The sequence below is a fragment of the Chelonia mydas genome, chromosome 4, assembly GCF_015237465.2.
Source record: "Chelonia mydas isolate rCheMyd1 chromosome 4, rCheMyd1.pri.v2, whole genome shotgun sequence".
Lineage (NCBI taxonomy): Eukaryota > Metazoa > Chordata > Testudines > Cheloniidae > Chelonia > Chelonia mydas.
The window spans coordinates 65,171,682-65,191,897 of NC_057852.1; the positions used below are offsets into that span (position 1 = coordinate 65,171,682).

At 37.3% G+C, this 20,216-nt stretch overlaps 1 protein-coding gene across 3 annotated transcripts in view; it reads right to left on the reverse strand.

The window, feature by feature from the left end:
* Positions 1–20,216, reverse strand: part of FSTL5 (follistatin like 5) — a 540,589-nt gene that overhangs the window by 37,205 nt on the left and 483,168 nt on the right. For all 3 annotated transcript variants that reach the window (XM_007071285.3, XM_043545924.1, XM_007071286.3), the window contains 4 exons: positions 19,319–19,437; positions 12,908–13,057; positions 5,104–5,211; positions 571–695 (listed from right to left, as the gene is read on the reverse strand). In XM_007071285.3, coding sequence (XP_007071347.2) covers positions 571–695; positions 5,104–5,211; positions 12,908–13,057; positions 19,319–19,437 — 502 coding nt within the window. The remainder of the gene's footprint in view (positions 1–570; positions 696–5,103; positions 5,212–12,907; positions 13,058–19,318; positions 19,438–20,216) is intronic.

Here is a 20,216-nt window from a genome sequence, read left to right on the forward strand (position 1 = left end):
TATTTTTGTCATGAAGAAACAATGGGAAACTCACTATACAAGAATTAATGCACATTAATTTGTGAGGGCACAATCAAGAAAGCAATTGGTGACATCTAATGTAGTCTATGTCAGAAAAGATGCTCTATGGTTATCAAGACACCCAAGGCTCAATTCTGTATTGTCAATGGGACTTTCAAGTGTGTGTGCAGTGCATAGCAAAACTAACAAACTGATATCTGTGACCTTCATTCAAGGAAGCATCCAGACTCCACAAATAAATCAAATAACCAGAGAACACTCAATCCCAACATTATTCCATGTGTGGAGCCCTTACTGACATCAGTGGAAGTTTTCAATATATGACAAGATCAGAAAGAGATATGCTGGTACATGGCCAAAGTCTGACATACTTAGTCTATACTCAGCAAAACTCCCACCGAAGTAGGCCCATAGAGAATAACTTTATAACACAGTAATAAATGTTATCATTACTTGGTTTTTTTCAAACAATACAGTGCTTTCTTTACATGAGATATCATGGCTCATTTGAAAGTTAATTATAAAATATTATGACTCATATGGACTTACCTAATATGGGTGATGATTAGGGTTGTAGTTGGAATGAAAAAGTCATCCACTCTATCAAACTGTTTTCCCACGGGCTGAGTATGGATTGTGTGGTGAGCAATACTTCCACTGGCCTGTGTTATTACCTAGAATAATAATAACAGTATTACATGCTTTAAAAATACGCCAACAATTAGTTGGAATTAATGGGGTTTGATTCAAAATAATAAAAAGGTGTAAAGATACCCTCTCTGACTCAACTCCACCATTGTCAGCACAGGAATGCTATTATATGCAAGTCAAATTTAATAAATGGTAACAGTCCATCCTCAGTTGCCTTTTTATTCCACTCCTGTTTGGAATAATCTTTGGCTATGCTGATAAAGAGCAGTTCAAAGGACAATGGAGTAAAACTAACTGGTATGACAGAATTTGGAGAAACATTGTGTCCAGGCTTTAACCCTGTTGTAATGATTGGGCTTATACATTTATCCTAATTGTAAGCTCAATTGTAAAAGTGCATAAAAATTATAAAACGTTACTGTAACCAACAATAACAAATATTGATGGGAAAAGGTGCAAAGTAAGACACAAAGACTGAATTAATACAAACAAAAAAGTCCGACTAATATAATTCAAGGACTATTAAAATTATGACCGGTAAACAAGATAAATTAAGGATAAGAAATTAATGAACTAAAATTGATGTGTTGGAAATTGGGCCTAATTGGTGGACAAAATGATGAAGGCTACTCCACCCACCAATTTCTTTTGGGGTACTTAAAGAGATTTTGGAAAATAACTGGCTACTTCACCATCATGGCTGCTACCCCTACCATGTTCTGGGACCTGGACCATCTTCATCCTAATCCTGGAGATATAGCCTGATCAGACCAGGCCAGAGAGGGACCCAGATGACACCACCACCTCCACCAGTTCTGGAATGTGAGATTTTGTCTTTCTTCCTCACACTCCCTATGCGTTCTTTTCCTTGCTAACCTTATTTCCTGTCTGTGACCAAAAAGAGGCAGCTGAAAGCAATGCCCTACAGCCTGATTTTGGTACAAATTTGCCAGGTCTCAGAGTGGTTAATAAGACAGTATGCTGTAAGGTTCCAGCAGTAAGGTTCCAAATGAAAGTCAATATCAAAGACAAACTGAATTTTCTATCTTTGCTATTCTTTTCTATTCCCTTTTTGTGTGTTTGCCTTGTTTTATTTCTTTAGGAAACAGGATTAGTCTTTAACAGCAGCAGCCTCTAAAGCTCCAGACCATCTCAACTCATTTCTTCTCTTTTTCTCAAGAGGACAGTTACAACCATCTTTAATACCATCTAAGAGACTGTCAAACAAGATGTTTTCCACCCTTCTCAAACTCTCTCCAGCTAAAGGAAAGGAACAAGGACTGTTGTTAAAATAAAAGCCTCACTTAATACTTTGCATCTCAAATGCTTTAACTGTTTTTCCTTTTTTCTGTGTCATTAATAAAAAGTTAACAAGATGTTGAATGTTGTATTTGCCATGGTACTAAGCAGGCTAAGGTGTTTGTGTACCAAACCTTCTTTAACACTGTTTAATGTTGCACAGGGTTGTGTAACACCTTTTACTTTTTGGGCCATGTCACAGGGCAGGGTTCCCTCACTGTCCTTACTGCCAATAGTCTTCATGAACATAGAACTCATGGCAAGTTCAACACCTAGTGCTTTATTTACAGTGTGAATATAAAAACAAGTACCCCACTGCTTGAGGTTCTTATATTCTCCCAAGGCAGGGTGTGAGAGAGGAACAAGATCACACCTCTGAGATCCTTGGCTTCTTTCTTTCTTCCAGCCTTCCCCTTTTCCTGTCTCTCTCTTAGCTGTCCTGAGCTGATGAGCTGAGGAACCTTGTTAACTGGTTAATCATTCAGTCCTTAACTAATTATTTCCCTAATTTGCCCCATGTGGGCATGCTTAGCAAATGCCCAGCCTGGTGAGTCAGCCTAAGGCTACACTCACTCTGTCACAGGCCCATCTATTCCATCTAAATTAGTACAACCACCCTCATGCTTACTTTTTATTCTAGTACAGTTTTCTCAGGCCAAGGTCAAGGTACCAAGATTTTTTTTTTTAAATGAGTGCCTGAAATCAGGCTGCTGAATCCACAATGGGGCATCTAAATTAAAGGGCCAGATTTTCAAAGGGCTTATCTACACTGGCAAGTTTTGTAGCCAAAAACACCCAGTTTTGGTGACAAAAAACTTCCACCCCTACGAGAGACTTGTCTTTTCCCCTCCCTTTATTGTCAACAAAGAGCCAGTCTAGACACTGCTGACTGTTTTGTCAACAGAACTAGCTTCCGCCAGTATCCCACAATGCCTGCCCTAATTGTGTACCCAGTAGTTCACACTGAAAACCACCCCACTTGCTTAGGTGCCTACACATGAATTTAGAAGCCTCAGTTTAGGCACTCATTTAAAAAAAAATAAAAAAAATCTTGGCCTTTATACAGCAAAAAAGAGGATGTATGGGGGAAGATTCTGTAAAGCAGTAAGAAATGAAAAGGTAAAATGAAATAGCCAGATACCCTGAAATTATAGTAAAAAAATGTCAGGTAGAGCAGGAGATTACCATATTGTCATGATGTTGTTTTAAATAGAAGTAGAAAATGATATGAAAAAATAAAATTTAAGTACAACTGTTGAAATGTATTTTTTAAATTGCTCTCCAGTGACTGTACTTAGACTTGCATATGCTCACAAACATTGTAAAAGTGAAGCTATTTATTCTTTTATTTTGAAAAAAAGTTCACATTATGGGTTTTTGTTAGCTTGCCCACGTCTCTATAAAGCCCGCATAATTTTACTGAAACACAGTTTAATAATGCTACATCTAGGCAGCAAATCAACATGCTTAAAATCCGCTGAAAGCTCCAACCAGACACTCAGTCACAGTCAGTAGCAACACATACAATCTACATTCAAAAGATATGCAGCTATAAACCATGCTATTCTTGTAACCTGTGTCCCACTGCCATTATCAATTCAGTAGAATCACACCTTTAGAAATGAATATGATGAAAACAACCAACTTTAGTAAACAAATTCACCGGTTATCTGAATTATTTTCAGGTAGTTCACTTTATCACCATTGTTGAGATTATTAATATTATGTTTAAATGAAGACAAACAAAAATGTTGTTATTAAGCAGATTGTCAGGTTTCCATATAATTTAATAATTTTGGAACTAGATGCTTTTAAATCACTTTTTATTTGACGAATGAAAAAGTATTCCCAGTGAAAAATTAATCTGGGTATACAATGAAAACGGTCTTCCCCAACAACATTTTGTTTAAGTGTCTTAGTTTCTATATTAAAAAAAACCCCACACACATAGACCAAATATTTTATCTCTTTTTTTCTTCTCTTGACTAGTGTCTTCCATTCTTTTTGCTCAATTTTGAGAGATGCTGAGTTCTTCTTGGGAGGTGACGAGCGTTCTAGACTCCCAGTGATGTCAGTGACTGCTCAAGATCCTCAGCACCTGCCATGATAAAACTCTATATTTGCTATTTTGTCGTGCACACAAGTATCCTCCCAGGATATGCTGATCCCATCAAGGCCCTGATTGGGGAAAGCATCCTTATTCAAGACATTAAATGTTTGCTTAAATGCTGTCCTGAATAGGGATGGACATATATAAGGGCTTGCATGCTTAGCTGAATCAGGTCCCAAACCTACGACATAAAAATTTTGAACCCAGGTCTCTAGATGGTAAAATGCCAGGATATGAATCTGCCACTGACCTGTTGTTAGTGTTGCTAGTGCCCCACTGCTTAAGGTTCTTATATTCTCCCAAGGCACGATGTGAGAGAGGAACGAGATCGTACCTGTCTGAGATCCTAGGCTTCTGGTACTGCTATTTCTGGAGCTCATATGTATTCTGCATCAGCAGAGAGTGTAGTTTGTTGATTCAGCAGACCTCGATGTTTTTCAAAGAAAGACCAAAGGCTCGGTTCGGTGGTGAAGGCATGGCAAGGTTTATTGTCAGCAAAGCACTGTGCTAGTGCCCTGTCCAATGGTTCACAGGGACACTAACACATGTATGTCCATGACAAGGTACCAGCTCAATCAACAGCATTATCCCCTAGGCCAATAGGAAGACAGCCCTCCTTCCACTCTCTTTTTATACATTGATACAAACAAGTTACATATTAAATTCCATATGTTGTTAACACCTTTGTACTTTGTAGTTCAAACAAAACATCCTCATCCATTATCCTGTCATCCCATCCTTATCTTTACAGGAGGTCTGTGGTTTCCTGTACCACCATCTTAGGAATGTGTTTACATACTGTTGAACACTCTCTGTGTTCCTATGCCATTCTCTCAGGTCAGGGACATGCTTACTAGTTAGCTGATACCGAGTGTCACTATTCTGACAAGGCCTGCTTTGATTCATAACCTTTCTTTAGTTCATATTTTAAGCCGAGGGCTCCAGCAAGGCCTGCACTACCCACTGACATTTGTTAAGCTTGAGTATTAGCATCACTATAAAGATTCACAAAGTATACTGACCTGCAATGTCGGTGAATTCTTCTCCATGTTTCCCCAGCTGAGCACCCATACTTGATCATGTGATTTGTCATAGTGTAGTTTCACTGGAACAGGGTCTGTGCTTACTGCCTATAGTATAAAAAAAGTAGAAATAATCACTCTTTTTGATTTCGGAAGAGAAAAATAAAATAGAATAATACAAGAAATTATGACTGAATGAGATCTTTGAGATGCCATAAGACCACATATAAAAATCAGGCTGCCAATTGTTGAAGCAGGTCTCTGATTAATTTGAAGCTACTGTACTTCTGCTTAAATAGTAATCTTCATTATTTGCATAACATGACAGATATATGTTCACTCAGCATCTGACTGTATACTATACTGGAGCTACAAAGAAGCTCAAGACAAAAGTGGTAAGTCAGCCAAAAGTTTATTTAACCTCCTTACCACATTGTATATTACACTTAATGAATATGGATAAGACTTTTTACTGGACATTGACTGAAAAGGGAAGGGCATTTTGATAATGTATTTCGCTAAATGTTTTGCATTTCTCTCGAGTTGTGGATCAAAGTTTGAAAAATCTCCCTAAAAATTTCAGAGCTTAAAACAGCAAGCACATTTGTACAACACATTTCTTTCCCAGCTGGTTTACTTAAATGACAAGGCCACCATCAATAAGGAAACAGTTTGTATAGTACTGTGTATAGATTAGTACTTTTATTAGTCAGTCAACATTTGTTAATGGTTGGTATTTAATTTACTAAACTTGAAAGAAATGACTGCTATAAAATGTTCTTATTCTACCTAATTGGGTTCTTCTTCTACAGATCAATACTACTTTTGTTTTTAAATTCATTGCAGTTCATATTTTGATATTTTTGTATTTTTACAAAATACGTTCAGTACAACATCTCACCAACCCTTAACAGTATTTACAATAGAGGCAGAATTGTCAAAAGTAGGTAACACCTGCCTTCTCTTATTCAGAGTGAAAATCTTATTGCACTATATAAAATGTTCTCAATTGGATGGGACAACACTGGTTCTGGGGTATTTGCAGGGAAACTATGTGGGTGGGTGAAAGATGTTCTGGTTTGTATTCTAGCTACATTTTTGGCAGCTCTGACTTTTCAATTTGATTAAAACTACTATGTGACATCATATGCAATAAGACCCCAGAAGAAGCTTGGAGCCCATCTTCAAAAAGAGAAGATAAGAGAGCTAGCTTCAAAAGCAAACAAACAATCTATATTTTATACTTTTGAGGTCATATAGGATACATCTACACAAAGATGTGATTGCAATTCAGGAAGGCATACCTGCATTAGCTTTAATCTAGATAGTGTGGTTGAAAGTAGCAGTGAAGATACAGCATCTTGAACCTTGGACCAGGCTACGGTTTCAGGTGCAACTGTACAGTTTGTGCTAAGGCCTGTATTGCCATGCCTTCACTGCTATTTTTAGCCATAGTAGCTAGATTAAAGCTAGTGTGGATATGCCTACCTAAGCTACATTCACATCTTTGATGGCAGTGTAGACACACCCGTAGTGTGAGATCTTCATTAATGATGTAATGATATTACAACAGAAACCTCACTAAGCTAGAAAAAAATATGTCAGGATGCAATGTCATTTCAAGACTGTGGAACATGTAGAAAAGTGTATTGGGCTGACTCAAAGAAAATGTATTCATGCTAGTTCAGAATTCCACCAGAACTCTTCATATAACCTTAATAAAATACAGAAATATTTAAACATTTAAATTAATTGCAAAGCTAGAGAAAAATTGGGAATAGAGAAAAAGTAGACTTTTTCCTCCCAGTAATTGTAATAATTCACTAATGGCTGGATTCACAGACTTAGATCCTGCCACTTCAGGTGCCTGAATACCAGAATCAGGCCACAGTGGAATTCACAAAACCTCTGCTCAGCTGCCCCCAAGTCCTACAGGGGTACAGCATCACCATGGCTGAGTTTCTTTGTGAATCTAGCCCCAAATCAATCAATCTGGAGTAATTCTGTTGGTATCAACAGTTATACCAGTGTGAGATCAGAATTTTGGATCCAGTAACATTCCCTGCTCTTTGAAGCTTTGTGATCAAGTCCTAGTAGGTCACAGAGTTCAACAGGTTAATTCAGTATAACTAATTTGAGTTCCGTGCCTCTTCAGCCCAACCAATTATTTTAGATATTTGCATGCTCTTCTTTCCTTTCTTGGAAATGACTTGTTAACAAAATCACACAGCTGAGAACGTATCTGAAGACTTTATAAGTGGAGGACAACAGAGCATTTGATTAAGTGACACATTGTATTATAAGTGAAGTAAAACAACTGTAGGGCTAATTTTTCTATTTTGGTCATTACAGTAGAAAAAATAACATGTGGCACTCTGTTTTTTGGTCTTGCCATTATGGAACTCTAAAGCACAGCTTGTTTATCAGTTTGTCAAGGAGAGTACCAGCTGGCTAATTAAGTGAACCTAATTTAAACTAATGATGTCGATCCTCAAGATAATGCACTAATGGCTGGATGAGACTGCAGATGATACTTAACTGTACTCCTGAGGGCTCAGAACAAGCCTCTTTTGCATCTAAGCAGAACCTGGTTTTCCTTTTGAACACACAAAATGAAGCCAGTTGTTTACTAGCTCTTTTTTAAGCAGCAAGATAACTCCTGTAAAAAGTCATTCACACTTTATAAAACTTTTATAGTACTGTTGAGTTAAGCTACTTACTGTCTAAAACAATAGCTAGACTGCTGTACTATTTAATTTGCCTCAAATTTCCATTTAGCTACTTCAAAGGAAAGGTATGAATGACAAATATTTATGATTACACGTGAATGATTTCATTTCTTCCTTCTTGGTAGTGCCCCAAATTCCCAATCCCAATCCCCATTGTGCCAGACACAGCACAAACACAGAAGACAATCACTGCCCTAAAGATTTGCTTAAGGTCCATATCCTGCAGATACTTAATTTTATGCATGTGAATATCCAACTAAAGTCAAAGGGCTCATTCGTGCTTAAAGTTAAGCATGTGCTTGTTTGCAACAACCATTTCTAACTCAGAACATTCAATATAGGATCGGTCATCTCATCTTCACTATTTGTTTTTATATATATATATATAAAATATATATATATTTTCCCTAAAAACCATCATCTTAGAACCAAATTGTCACAGGTATACCTCTACATTTTTTCCTTTACTGTTGATTTTTATCAAAGAAATTAATAAAACTAGCTAGAAAAAGTTCCGTCCAAACAAAATCACCACAGAAATTAAAAAGGACAATAAATGAATGAAGCAAAATAAGAGAGAAAATTTAGATAGGAAAAACCAGAACTCTGCAGCATAAAAGTTTGCACAAAATATGAAAAATTGATTTTAGTGACTTAGAGTTTCTTCACTTTAGAACCTTGATAGTTTTTTTTTCATTATTGAATCCATGCCTCTGTTTTTCCCACTTTTGATCCTGATGAGAACACTTTTGCATGTCTGAAAACTCAATTTTGCAAAGCAGATATAAGAATGGACATACTATGGTAGACCAAAGGTTCATCTAGCCCAGTATCCTGTCTTCCAACGGTGGCCAATGCCAGGTGCCCCAGAAGGAATTAACAGAATAGGTAATCATCAAGTGATCCATCCCCTCTCACCCATTCCCAGCTTCTGGCAAACAGAGACTAGGGACACTATCTCTGTCCATCCTGGCTAGTAGCCATTGATGGACCTATCCTCCAAGAACTTATCTAGTTCTTTTTTTAACCCTGTTATAGTCTTGGCCTTCACAGCATCCTCTGGCAAAGAGTTCCACAGGTTGTGTGAAAAAAATACTTCCTTTTGTCTGTTTTAAACCTGCTACCTATTAATTTCATTTGGTGACCCCTAGTTCTTGTGTGATGAGAAGGATTAAATAACACTTACTTTCTCCACACTAGTTTTATACAGTTTTATCTTGAGGAATTAGAGTTTAAGTGATAATCAACTTGACAATAATTATGCTCAGTATTTAAGTAACATATTACTAAAATAGAGGACAGCTAGAAATGGAACAAGAGACTCCAAACTCCCTTCCCCCCAACCCCCCCCCCAAAAAAAAACAAAAACAGATAAGGGTTTAAATTAATGATGGAGGAGTGCATCAAGCAGGTCCTGTCTTCCTCTTGCTGGACAATAGGACACAGCGAGCCCAGGGAAGAGGAGGTACTACCTGCATTCCTCCTGCTTGTATCACCCCACTTTTACCTGCAGAGTCTGTTTCCTTCCCAGCAGGTCCAATCAAGTCTTTAACCCACTGAGCCAGGTGGACTGCATTTTAGGAGGTATGGCCGTATTTATATACAGAGGAGACAGGTTTTCTAGATTTTACCTTAGTTACTTACAAAGGAGGCAATCTATTAAGGAGCAGCTGAACAAACAGCTTACTATTGTATTTTCGAAGAAACTTTGACTTTTTGCAATTTCCTGTGCAAGGAAATTATACTCATATGAACAACAGAAATAAATACTTTTCAAACAACTGACCTGAGTAATAAGGTAAACTCCCTTTTCACTCAATTTTAAGGTATATATTTACAGACCTAACTTAAAGGGAAATAAAAAATTACTAGTGCTTAGAGGAAAAAAGGGTGTGGAGGTGAAAGCAGATGTCTTATTAAAAGATAAGGAAAACAGGACTGTTTCTGCGGTAATACCAGCAATGCTGAGCAAAGTATTTCCTGTACTATGTGTAGAAACTTTTTATGGACTTTTTTCTTCTTCTCTACTCAAACACTTGCAGACTTTTCAGGTTGTCGTCAAGCTATATATTTTAAGTATGTGCATGGTTAACAGCAACCAGTCATATGAGGCAAGTCCCATGGTATTTTTGCAGTGATTGGCTAAGCGTATCCCATGTTCAGGAAAATCAGTTGAGCTCAAAAGAAGCTCTATTCAATCACTTCAACAGAGAGACAGGCTGCCTTTCAGTTCATTTCTCTAGTCCAACAGTTATTCTCAGTCCTATTATCCTACTTCCTATAACAACTTTGAGGACTATCTTATATTTATATTTGTCTGAATTAAGTATTTTCAAGTTTATTGGGGGAAAATGCATTTCTTTCACTAAGTCTCCTTGTACCATTAAGACTGAGGCTTATATTCCTGGACAAAAGCCACCTCTGTAGTTCCCTAAGTTGGTATCCAGCAGTATTATCATTTGATATTTTGCTTTATATAAATATCTCTCAGTTTTACAATAGCAATTTTCTTTGACATTCAAATTTTTCTTTTGCAAAAACTTAGATTTTCTGGGGAAGTCATCCTTGCACTGGCAGTAGGGTCAGTCTGGACTGCCTCCCATATTAAGGGGATGTCTTAGTCCCTGGTGCAGAACAGGATAGCTCTGTTCCCCATTCACAATCCTCTTCCTCCCCCAGCACTAGGGACTCTTGCAGGGGAACACAGAGTGGGCTCCAGAAAAAGGCCTTTGTTGTTGTTTTTAATTTAGGGTAGTTTAACGATGTATTCCACTGCATTTTATGATGACAAAAAAGATAATTTTAAAAACAAGTAATTGGAATGATTTATACCTCAAGTAAAAAAACTTTGAGTGTATTTGCATAGTTTTTGTTAGAATCCTAAAGTGTTATTAAAAATCAACTTTATATATTGTTAAAAAGCATGTGTTATGCATCAGCATTACATCATGTTACACAGAATCCTGTAGACATTATAAACACTTGTGTGATTGCAATTTGAATGAGAACATGCACTGTGGTATAAGAAACCCTCACTGAAATAATTGCCTTTTATTCTGAGGATGACAGCTGAATTGTTAACAAGTTATTAGGCTTATTCATGAACTGAATTCATAGATGCTTGCAATAGAGTTAAATTTTAGCAAGTGCGGAGTTCTACTTTTAAAATAAGTTTAAAGATGATTCTACATGTTCTGAAATGGACAGTAATTAGAAAACTCCTTTGCTGGCAAAAGACTGTTGACAGTTCCAAACTGAATGCCTGTAATTGGTTGACCTGTGTTGAAGCTGGAAACAAAGTAAAGCTAATTTTCTTGGTCGGATGACAACAGTCAAAAAGACTGTATAGTATAATATATTCCACTGTATATAATCTTTGGCTTAAAAATGAAAAACTGAGTATAATGCCTTTGTAGAGGTATTAGACAAACTGAACTAAGAGGAAAAGGAATTCTACTGCAATTGTGCCTTTGTAAATTTTATCTGTCTTGTTATGAATTGTAAACACATGAGAGTTTATAACAAGTAACCTCTTCGTATTTTGAAGACACATTTTTAGACATTGTAAAGCTTATTCTATTATTCTCCACGCATATTTTTATATTTGAGCACCCCATGTAGCTGGTGATAGAGGGCCTGATCCTGCTGCCATTAATGTCAAGTTTGCACTGAGTTCAAATGGGGCAATATCAGGTCCACAGTGCTCAGTCTTGTAGTCCTCACTCACATGAATCCTCATCTTGATTGACTTAAATGGAGGACTCACATGAGTAAGGACTACTGGGTTATTGACATCAGTATGACTGTACATGTGAGTAATGTCACCAAAACCGAGTCTATCGTAAGATTTTACATTGCCTTGTTAACAAATCAAAACTGTACACCATGGAGCAATTGGGAGGGATTCTCACCTCTGCTTGAACCTTTCTGTGGAAGCATAAAAGAGCCTGAAGACCTCTTGATCCAAATGGAGAAAACAGGTTGCCATAACTTAAGAAGCCCCTCAATTTGTCAAAGTCATGTTGGGGGCCTCCCTACTGCCATAGCAGCCGAGAATTGAGAGGACAGAAAGGTGGCTTAAAGTCACCTTGAGCTTCACTCTCCCTCAGCTGTGGAATTTTGTGCTCTTGCAATGCCGACAGACCCTGGTCGTCAGTGGGTGGGATCGAACGGGGACCTCTGGAGCTTAAAGCATGAGCCAAAAGCCAACTGGCTGTTAGCAAAGGCTGTAGAGCAGATTCATTAATTGCTGTAAGTGGTCTCCGTGCCACTAGATGGGACAGAACACCACACCCAGGAGGTGTGTAGGTTACATACTTCCCCTAGCTGAGGAAGCGTGACCCGAGCTTCAGAGGGCTTCCCAGTTGAAATCCTGGACGAGCCCCCACTTATAACACACAGACCCTGACAGACATTGGCCATCAGAGGGCAGGATCGACCCACGGACCTCGGGAGCTTAGTGCATAAGCCTCTACCACATGAGCTAAAAGCCAACTGCCTGTTAGCTGAGGCTGTAGAGCAAACTCATGAATTGCTCTCTATGTGGTCTCGGTGCCACTAGATGGGAAAGAAAATCACACCCAGGAGGTGTGTGGGTTACACTGTGTTTAAGAGGCACAGCACAGAACCTAACAAGTAGCATCTTGAATGTCTGTATATAGGGACTATAACAACATCTAAAATGGATACTATTTTTTTAATTGACAAATTAAAAAAATCATTTTCTGATGGAGCACCCTTTATATAGTATATTAAAATATTTAATGTTGTACTGATTCTTTATGTTTCTAAAGGTCTTTTCAGTTAGTTTCTCTCTTGCTAACTCTCTATATGCAGGGGAAAAGTGAAAGTGACTAAACACAAACTGCTGTCAAATACGCAAAGTAAACAAATTGGTTTGGGGCGGGAAGTGTTCATTAATTACTTTCAGTGTAAGTAATGTTTGGTGTGAATTGTAAAAATAATATGTTGAGGTAATTGTCAGGTTGACTGTGTCCCTGAAAAGCATATAGAGAAGCAGAGCCGGAGATGTTGCATCCAAACTTGTCATTAATTGTAAAGTTAGAAATAAGTACCTGCACAACTTTTTGGGATTGTACATCAACAATAAGCACTCTGTCCAAAGTAGGCTGAGTTACGTAAATGAACTTGTCTTTGATATTAACAGCAGATGCCCACACACACCTCTGAACAGTATCTCTTTCAGCTTTGGGACAAACTTCATCCTATAATGCAAGAGAAACAAATAAGAGAGAGAAATGAAAATCAAAACAATAAACTCAAGCAATGCAAAAGACTGGTCACAATTACTGTTTGTAACATGTTTCCACCTGGATCAAATACAAGGGATATTGCATTTCATCCAAGGAATTAAAAAAAAAAAAGGTTAGAGTATAGACTATTCCAGGAGTTTATCATCTTAGTGTTAAAACCAATGTGGACAAACACCTTTAAGTCAGAATTTTTTTCAAAGTCTCTTAGGTGAAATCCTGAATCCATTGAAGTTAATAGCAAAAATGTCCATTGAATTTGAAGCCTTAGGAAGAATTTGGAAAATATTCTGTTTAGAGATGAACGTCAAGGTTTTTTTTTCCCGTTTATTTCTCCAACTTTTACTACTTGAATAAATGAAGACTCGGCACACCACTTCTGAAAGGTTGCCAACCCCTGAGATAGTACATAAAAAACATGCCCTTTAAAGGAACATGAATGCAGAATAAAATTCCCTTGGCACTGGCTATAAAATTGTGCTAGTTCAAGGAACAAGATATGTTTAAAAAAAACAGCATGAATTTAGATGAGGGAAATTCTTGCATATTTATTAAAATATTGTTTAACATAGCTCTTTCTTGTGTAAAGAGTATACATATAAGGCTGCTAGTATGAGCAAGCAAATATGTAACATGATACATAATTGTCAGATTTCAAGTGATGGAGTTTCTATCACCTCCTCTGAAAGACTATCCCTCAGACCTCCTGGCCATCACTCCTTCAGAAAGATCCATGCTGATGGCCTCTGACACCTCTTTATGCTCAGGGTTTATCAACAGGGAAATTATTTCTGATGCTCAGCCTAAATGTTCATTTTCTCAGTTTTATGTAATTAATCAAATGTATAACCTTGTGGATCACTCTAAAAATTCTCTTCCTTCCTGCTGGGAGGATTTGAGGACTGGCACTGGACCTAAGGTAAATTGAGTTTGAGACCCCTAGCATAGATCAAGCTATTTGAGAATTTTAAAATGTATCTCTATGTGAAAATGAAGTAAAAATCATGAGACCCATGAACCAAATTTCAAGTGCTAATATTTTTTTTAAAATTTGCAATTATGTGAAAGTAAGCTGGAGATATGGAATATTCAGAATTTTTTTCTCTCCTATTCTACGTCACACACACAAAATGTAAAGCAAATGCTGTCTCAAATAATAAATTAAAGAGGTGGTCAAATTAAAGTTTATAAATTAAACTCCCAATGCAAATGCAACCATGGAGTCAGTATAGTGGCTTTATGATTTTTTTTTTAAATTCCACAATATGCTAGCTGACCCTTGCTCTCCCCCAAAACATCCTCTACAAAAATATATAGAAAGATTCAAATCAGTGGTATAAAAACACTACAATCTCCAAACTCTTTTATCTAAAATATGATTTTGTTTCCCCACATGAATCCATTTCCCATTTGTTTCCCCACTTATTCATTCCCCCATTTATCTGGCATTTGAGAGGTCCCAGAAATATCCGGGATTAATGGAGCTGAGATTTTGCCTTTTAAAGAGGTAAAAATTATGTGAGGAGGCTGAATTTGGAGTTCTCTTTAAAACTGTACTCTCTGCTACTAAGATTCAATATTAATTTCCCTTGGGGTTGGGTAACGGGATAAAATATTTTTTCCCTTAAAGTATAGGTATAAATGCACTAGTTTTTTTTTTTTAATTAAAAAGTGAGCAATTTACCTTTTTTCTAATTTAGCCTTTGTACGAGACAAGCAAACATCTGGTAAAAGGCAATGGAAAAAGTTAATTTATTTAATTCTTTTCACCGCATTTCCCTACTCAGAAAATGACTCTCCTAAATCAAATCAAGGGATGGTAGAAAATAATTCCTTGGATGTACTGTAAAGAATGTTTGAAGATGTTGAGGCAACAATACATTCTAAAGAGAAAACATCTGTTTGTGGACAAATTTTACTTTAATCCAAAGCCACTGAAGTCAATACAATGATTCCATTGTCCAGCTATACCAAAAAGAGGACAGAAGACACTTCATATGGTTTTAATCAGGCTACAACTTTATTATTATATGTCTGGCATGACCCAGCAGCTAAAAGTATACAGTGCAGATAACTCCATGTTCATTCAATATCTACCTGGGGGGCTTTCACCAGTCCCCCCTTTTTCCATCCAGGTACCCCAGCCAACCCATAGTTTGGACCTTACCAAGCTCTCCCCCCAAACAAATGAGGGTTAAGGTAGGTTATAAGAAAAGGGGGTGACTCCCTGCTGTAGCAATCATAGGAGCCCAGAACTCCCCACCCCCATTCCACACCTAAACACCTCCTTTTAAAGTCCTTTACCAAGCCATTTATCTGGTCACTGTAACCCTTCCCTGTGGAGTACCTGCACCGGACTTCTACATCATGAGTTGCAACATCATAGCCTAAATCACCATAACAAAGCTCCCTGAACCCACGGTGGGGAAGGCAAAAAACAAACAAACAAACAAAAAAAAAACCCACTCCACCTTGGCCAATCTGATGGTGAGGGAAAAATTCCTTCCCGAGGAGGGGGCAACTAGTGTGATGCCCACAGCAGGTCCTGAGTCCTGACCAACCCTAGTATTTTGCCACCTCCAAGGATGGGGAGGAGAGGTGCTGCTCCGTCTGGTCCAGGAAAAAGACTGTTCTGCCGGGTTTGACCCTTTCTAACTCCGCAGCCAGTTCCTGGGGATGAGTCAGCATCGCCACATTGACCCACTCTGCCTTTGGCAGCAGCTTCTGAACCCCTCTTCCCCCCTCCAACCCATAAAGTACTATTCCCTCTCCTCCGGCAAGCTGGACAACACCCTCCCCACCTACTTAAAGGTGCAGTGTGGCCAACTGTATGTCATGGGCTTTCAATCAAGTTATTTAAACACGGATTTGATAATCTGATGAACTCTTATTACATAATTGTAATTAATAATCTCAAAAAACCCTCTTTCTACTGGTTAGGGCTTAAGTTTTCAATGCAAATAATTTTCCATAAAAAAGTGTTGGACAAGATTCCAGTCTGAAATTCAGGGTGAGCACCCCACACATATCTCACAAAGAGTACAACTGTCTTTGGGCACGTTGAACCAGTCGTGGCTTTTTCAAAGTATACAGTGAAGTATTGCTTCCCTTTCATAATCTAGTCCTCCATTTGCTAGTGTAATTCAGCTGAGATAGACCAGCAACCTGAAAAAGCTAGAGGAATGTGTATACTGTCCCCAGAAAAACTGGTTGGTATCAGTGTTAGCTATTGTATGGTATCAGGTTGTACAAGATACTGTATATGTTGTTATTATGTGCACTCATTTTAGAAGGACAGGATCCTGGTTTAAAACGTTAAACCTGTAATTTAACAACAACAATTACAACACAATTTCAGGATAAGAAATAGTGTTAAAGAATCTGGCCCCATTAGAACTTTATGTGCTTAAATGCTGTCATGAACTGGTATAATTGTGTAGAGGACAGACAAGGGTTGAAATATTGGCTCCACTGAAGTTAACGGGAGTTCTGTAATGGACTTCAGTGAGCCTGGGTTTCCATCAGCTTCAGGGGAAGGGAAAGGATCTGGGTTTTTTGCTTGTTTTAAGAGTAACTCAATGATTTTCACTCTGTAGGGCAAAAGATCCCCTGCACAACGGTAGAATTGTAGAATGGTAGAACCAAAGCCATCTACGAAATATTTTAAGTTCTTCATTATTGCTCTCAGAATAAGTGAGATCCACTTTCCTCTGGCACAAATGTAATGAAAGGAATCAATACATTCAGAAACTTCTGAAAGGAGTGTAGGCTTCTATTTTTCTGGGGAAAAAACAGAGCAAGTTTGGGATGCCACTGAACCAAATATGGATGCATGCAACAAAACAAGGCTTCAGTCCAGTGAAGTACTCAAGCACATACTTAACTTTGAAGATGTGAGTAGTCCCATTGATTTAAATGTTAAGCACCTGTATAAATGCTTTGCTGGATTGAGGCTCAATAGAATGAGTACCTAGAAAATCTTAATATATACTTGGTGGGAACCTACATTTTCTCTCATCAAAATGTAGACATCTAATTTACTGAACAGAGTGTACACAACTACCAAAGAGCCCTAAATATGAGTTTGAGTGTATGGAGCATTACATCAGAAAGGTGTTTAAGAAAAACTAATTCAAGGAGCTGTGCATATGCTTCGCTTTCTTCTTCTTCCACTGAAGGCCTCATATTTAGAAAGCTTTGTAAAAAAACACTGCATGGTTTCTTGTAAACATATCAAAGAATTAAATAATGGAAATGTTTCATCCATGGTAGGTATATTAAGTGGTGGGGAAAAAATGTATGCACAGCTATAAAAGTAGATATATCTAAAATACTACCCTGTAAAGCTCTCTGGCAAAGGAAGCCGGAAGAAAGAATAACTCAGAATGCATCACATGAATCCTGACCAGTCAATGAGCACAAGCTGAAAGTTGATGAAATCTGACACTGCACCAAAATTGATTTTTTATTTAGAACAAACCCAGAGCTTTTTCCAAAGAGGTATGAGAAAGATAACAACTGACTCCTTTGCAGAGTGGATCTAAAGTTCCTGCTCAATGAGTTATTTTGAGTAGCACACAGCTGCTGTCTTGATATTAAGAGTGTATATAGGGAATTCTGTTAAATCCACACTTCAATCCTTCTTCTAGGAAGAAAATCTCAATGGACTTCTATTTGTCCTATTACACTCCAGAATCTTTCACTGAAAATCAACCCCTTTTTCTTGGACAGGGAAGTGAAGAGTGGTTTAACAAGTATTTGTAAAAACAGAAACAAAAAACCAAACAACTACAACGAAACAAAACACACACACCAAGGTAACTGTCTGAATACTCTCATGTTTCTTTCTGCAAGAAAAAGTTCCCATTAACCTGCCTATTCAAGGGAGGAAAAAGTCAGTCTTCTGATGTACGTGCAGCGCTAGTATTGATGTTAATGGAGGTGACCCACACATTCAAGGGCAAAATCTACTGCTCCTCCCTTTTTAAAATATATATATATCCATGTGCTACCTTATAAATTTTATACATAAACCAAAATACATTCTACAGAGACACCAAGTTTGTTCCTATTTAAAGAAAAGAGTCGCTCTCTAACATTTCCTTGGCTTAATTAGAATGTTATTTTGGAAATGGAAAGTTGCAAAAAAGAAATGTGTTTTTTTTTTCATTAAACTTACTTATCCATACCATTAATCATTCTGAAGATCATTAAATTCTTAAACAAAACACAGGATACATTTAAAATATGCCATTCTCATTTTCACTTTAACCCAATAAAATTTTCAGAGATTTCTTAAATAATCAGCTTTTGAATTAACCATCCATAAAGAAAGGTCTTTGGCTTATTTTTGGCTGTGTCAACCTAATTTAACTTAAGCGGCACAAATCAAGGTATGATTAGCTGCTGAAAGTATAATTATTCACAGTAAAAATATATCTTGCTGTTGTGCATTGCATACTATGACTTCTGTAATGACAGCTGAAGAGGCAAATTCCATAGAGACAGTTCTGTTTTTTTTTTTTTTTTACTTAAATGTACTTTTGGTAATTGAAAAACATTGCATGGGGGATTGCTCATGGATTATTAGACTGAGGTTTTCATCTAAAGCTCCATCAGTCAAATCCAGTCCAGATGTGCAGTGAGAAAGAGTTATTACCGTTCGAAGGCTTTATAATGGACTATACAAAATGAGTTAATCTAGATACGAGCACACAAGTGTTCCTATCAGAAGTGCCCATCACCCCAGTCAATAATGGAATGAGTGGACATGGAGACTAAATTACTGTTTACAGAGTGCTTTACAAACACACAAAAATTTAACACAGAAGTGGATGAAACTGGGTACAACACCAGTCATTGCAAAGAGATGCAACTGCTTACATCAACTTTAATTGTGGTCCATAGTGAGAGATTCTCTTCTGGTGTTAACTGTCTCCATTGACTATGACAATTTACACCAGCAGAGGTCTCTGATCTCCGAAGCTGACAATCTAATTTAGACAAATAAAATAAAATGGAGAACAATACAAACAGTTCAGCACTGAGGCACATTGGTTTGTAGCAATTACCTGTTACAATGGACACGTAGAAGACTTCACTTTCCATGGTCATCATCCTGGCACATTTGACCAGCATTAAATTGACATTTTTATTTTAAAAGAAAAGAATCACTGAAGAAAAAAAACCCTATAAATAAATTCATAAAATACTTGCCTGAAACCCAAGGAGTTTTTCACTGGGCTTAATATGTCTCTGAAATTCACATTCTACAGGTTGTATCACTTTGATTCCATCTTCATAAAACACATAGAACATGTTCCCAATTCCCAGACCTTAGGAACAAAAACACATTCAAATGAACAACATTAGAGCCTAAAAAACACACAACCAACTCCTCTTTTTGAATGCAAGCCCTCACCATATCACTGGCATGAGATCAATTTATTAATGTGCATGATGTTAATAAAGCTAATCCTATGGGATCTTTTATTGTTTAGCTAAAACAAAAAAATGACATTATTCAGGATTTCACATTGTTTTTTCCCCCCACGAGTAAGCCAGTGGGCTTCATGAACACAGACTTGGAAATGTATACCATATTGAGAGCTTCATTAATGAAAATGATCATGTAATTTTTTTTTTACATTCGGATCAAATGAAAATAAATTCCACATATTTTTCACTTTTCCTTTTCTGAGGGATGAGTGCAAATAATTTCTATAAAACGTTAACAGAACCATCCTGATTTTTAGTTATTCATTATTATATATCACATTTCTTTCAGTACTGTAAATAAGATATTCTCTATAATATTTTATTGGAAAGTCATGATGGAAGAAGGGGGGCCTACTTTAATGCTAATTTGAACAAACACAAATGTTTAGCCACTGTACAATCATAGAAATGTAGGTCTGGACTGGACCGTGAGAAGTCATCTAGTCCAGCACCCTGTGCTGAGACAGGACAAAGTATACCAAGACCATTCCATAGATGTTTGTCTAACTTGCTCTTAAAAATTCCAGTATCAGAGATTCAGCAACATCCCTTGGAAGTTTACTCCAGTGCTTAACTATCCTTATAGTTAGACAGTTTTTCCTAGTATCTAACCTAA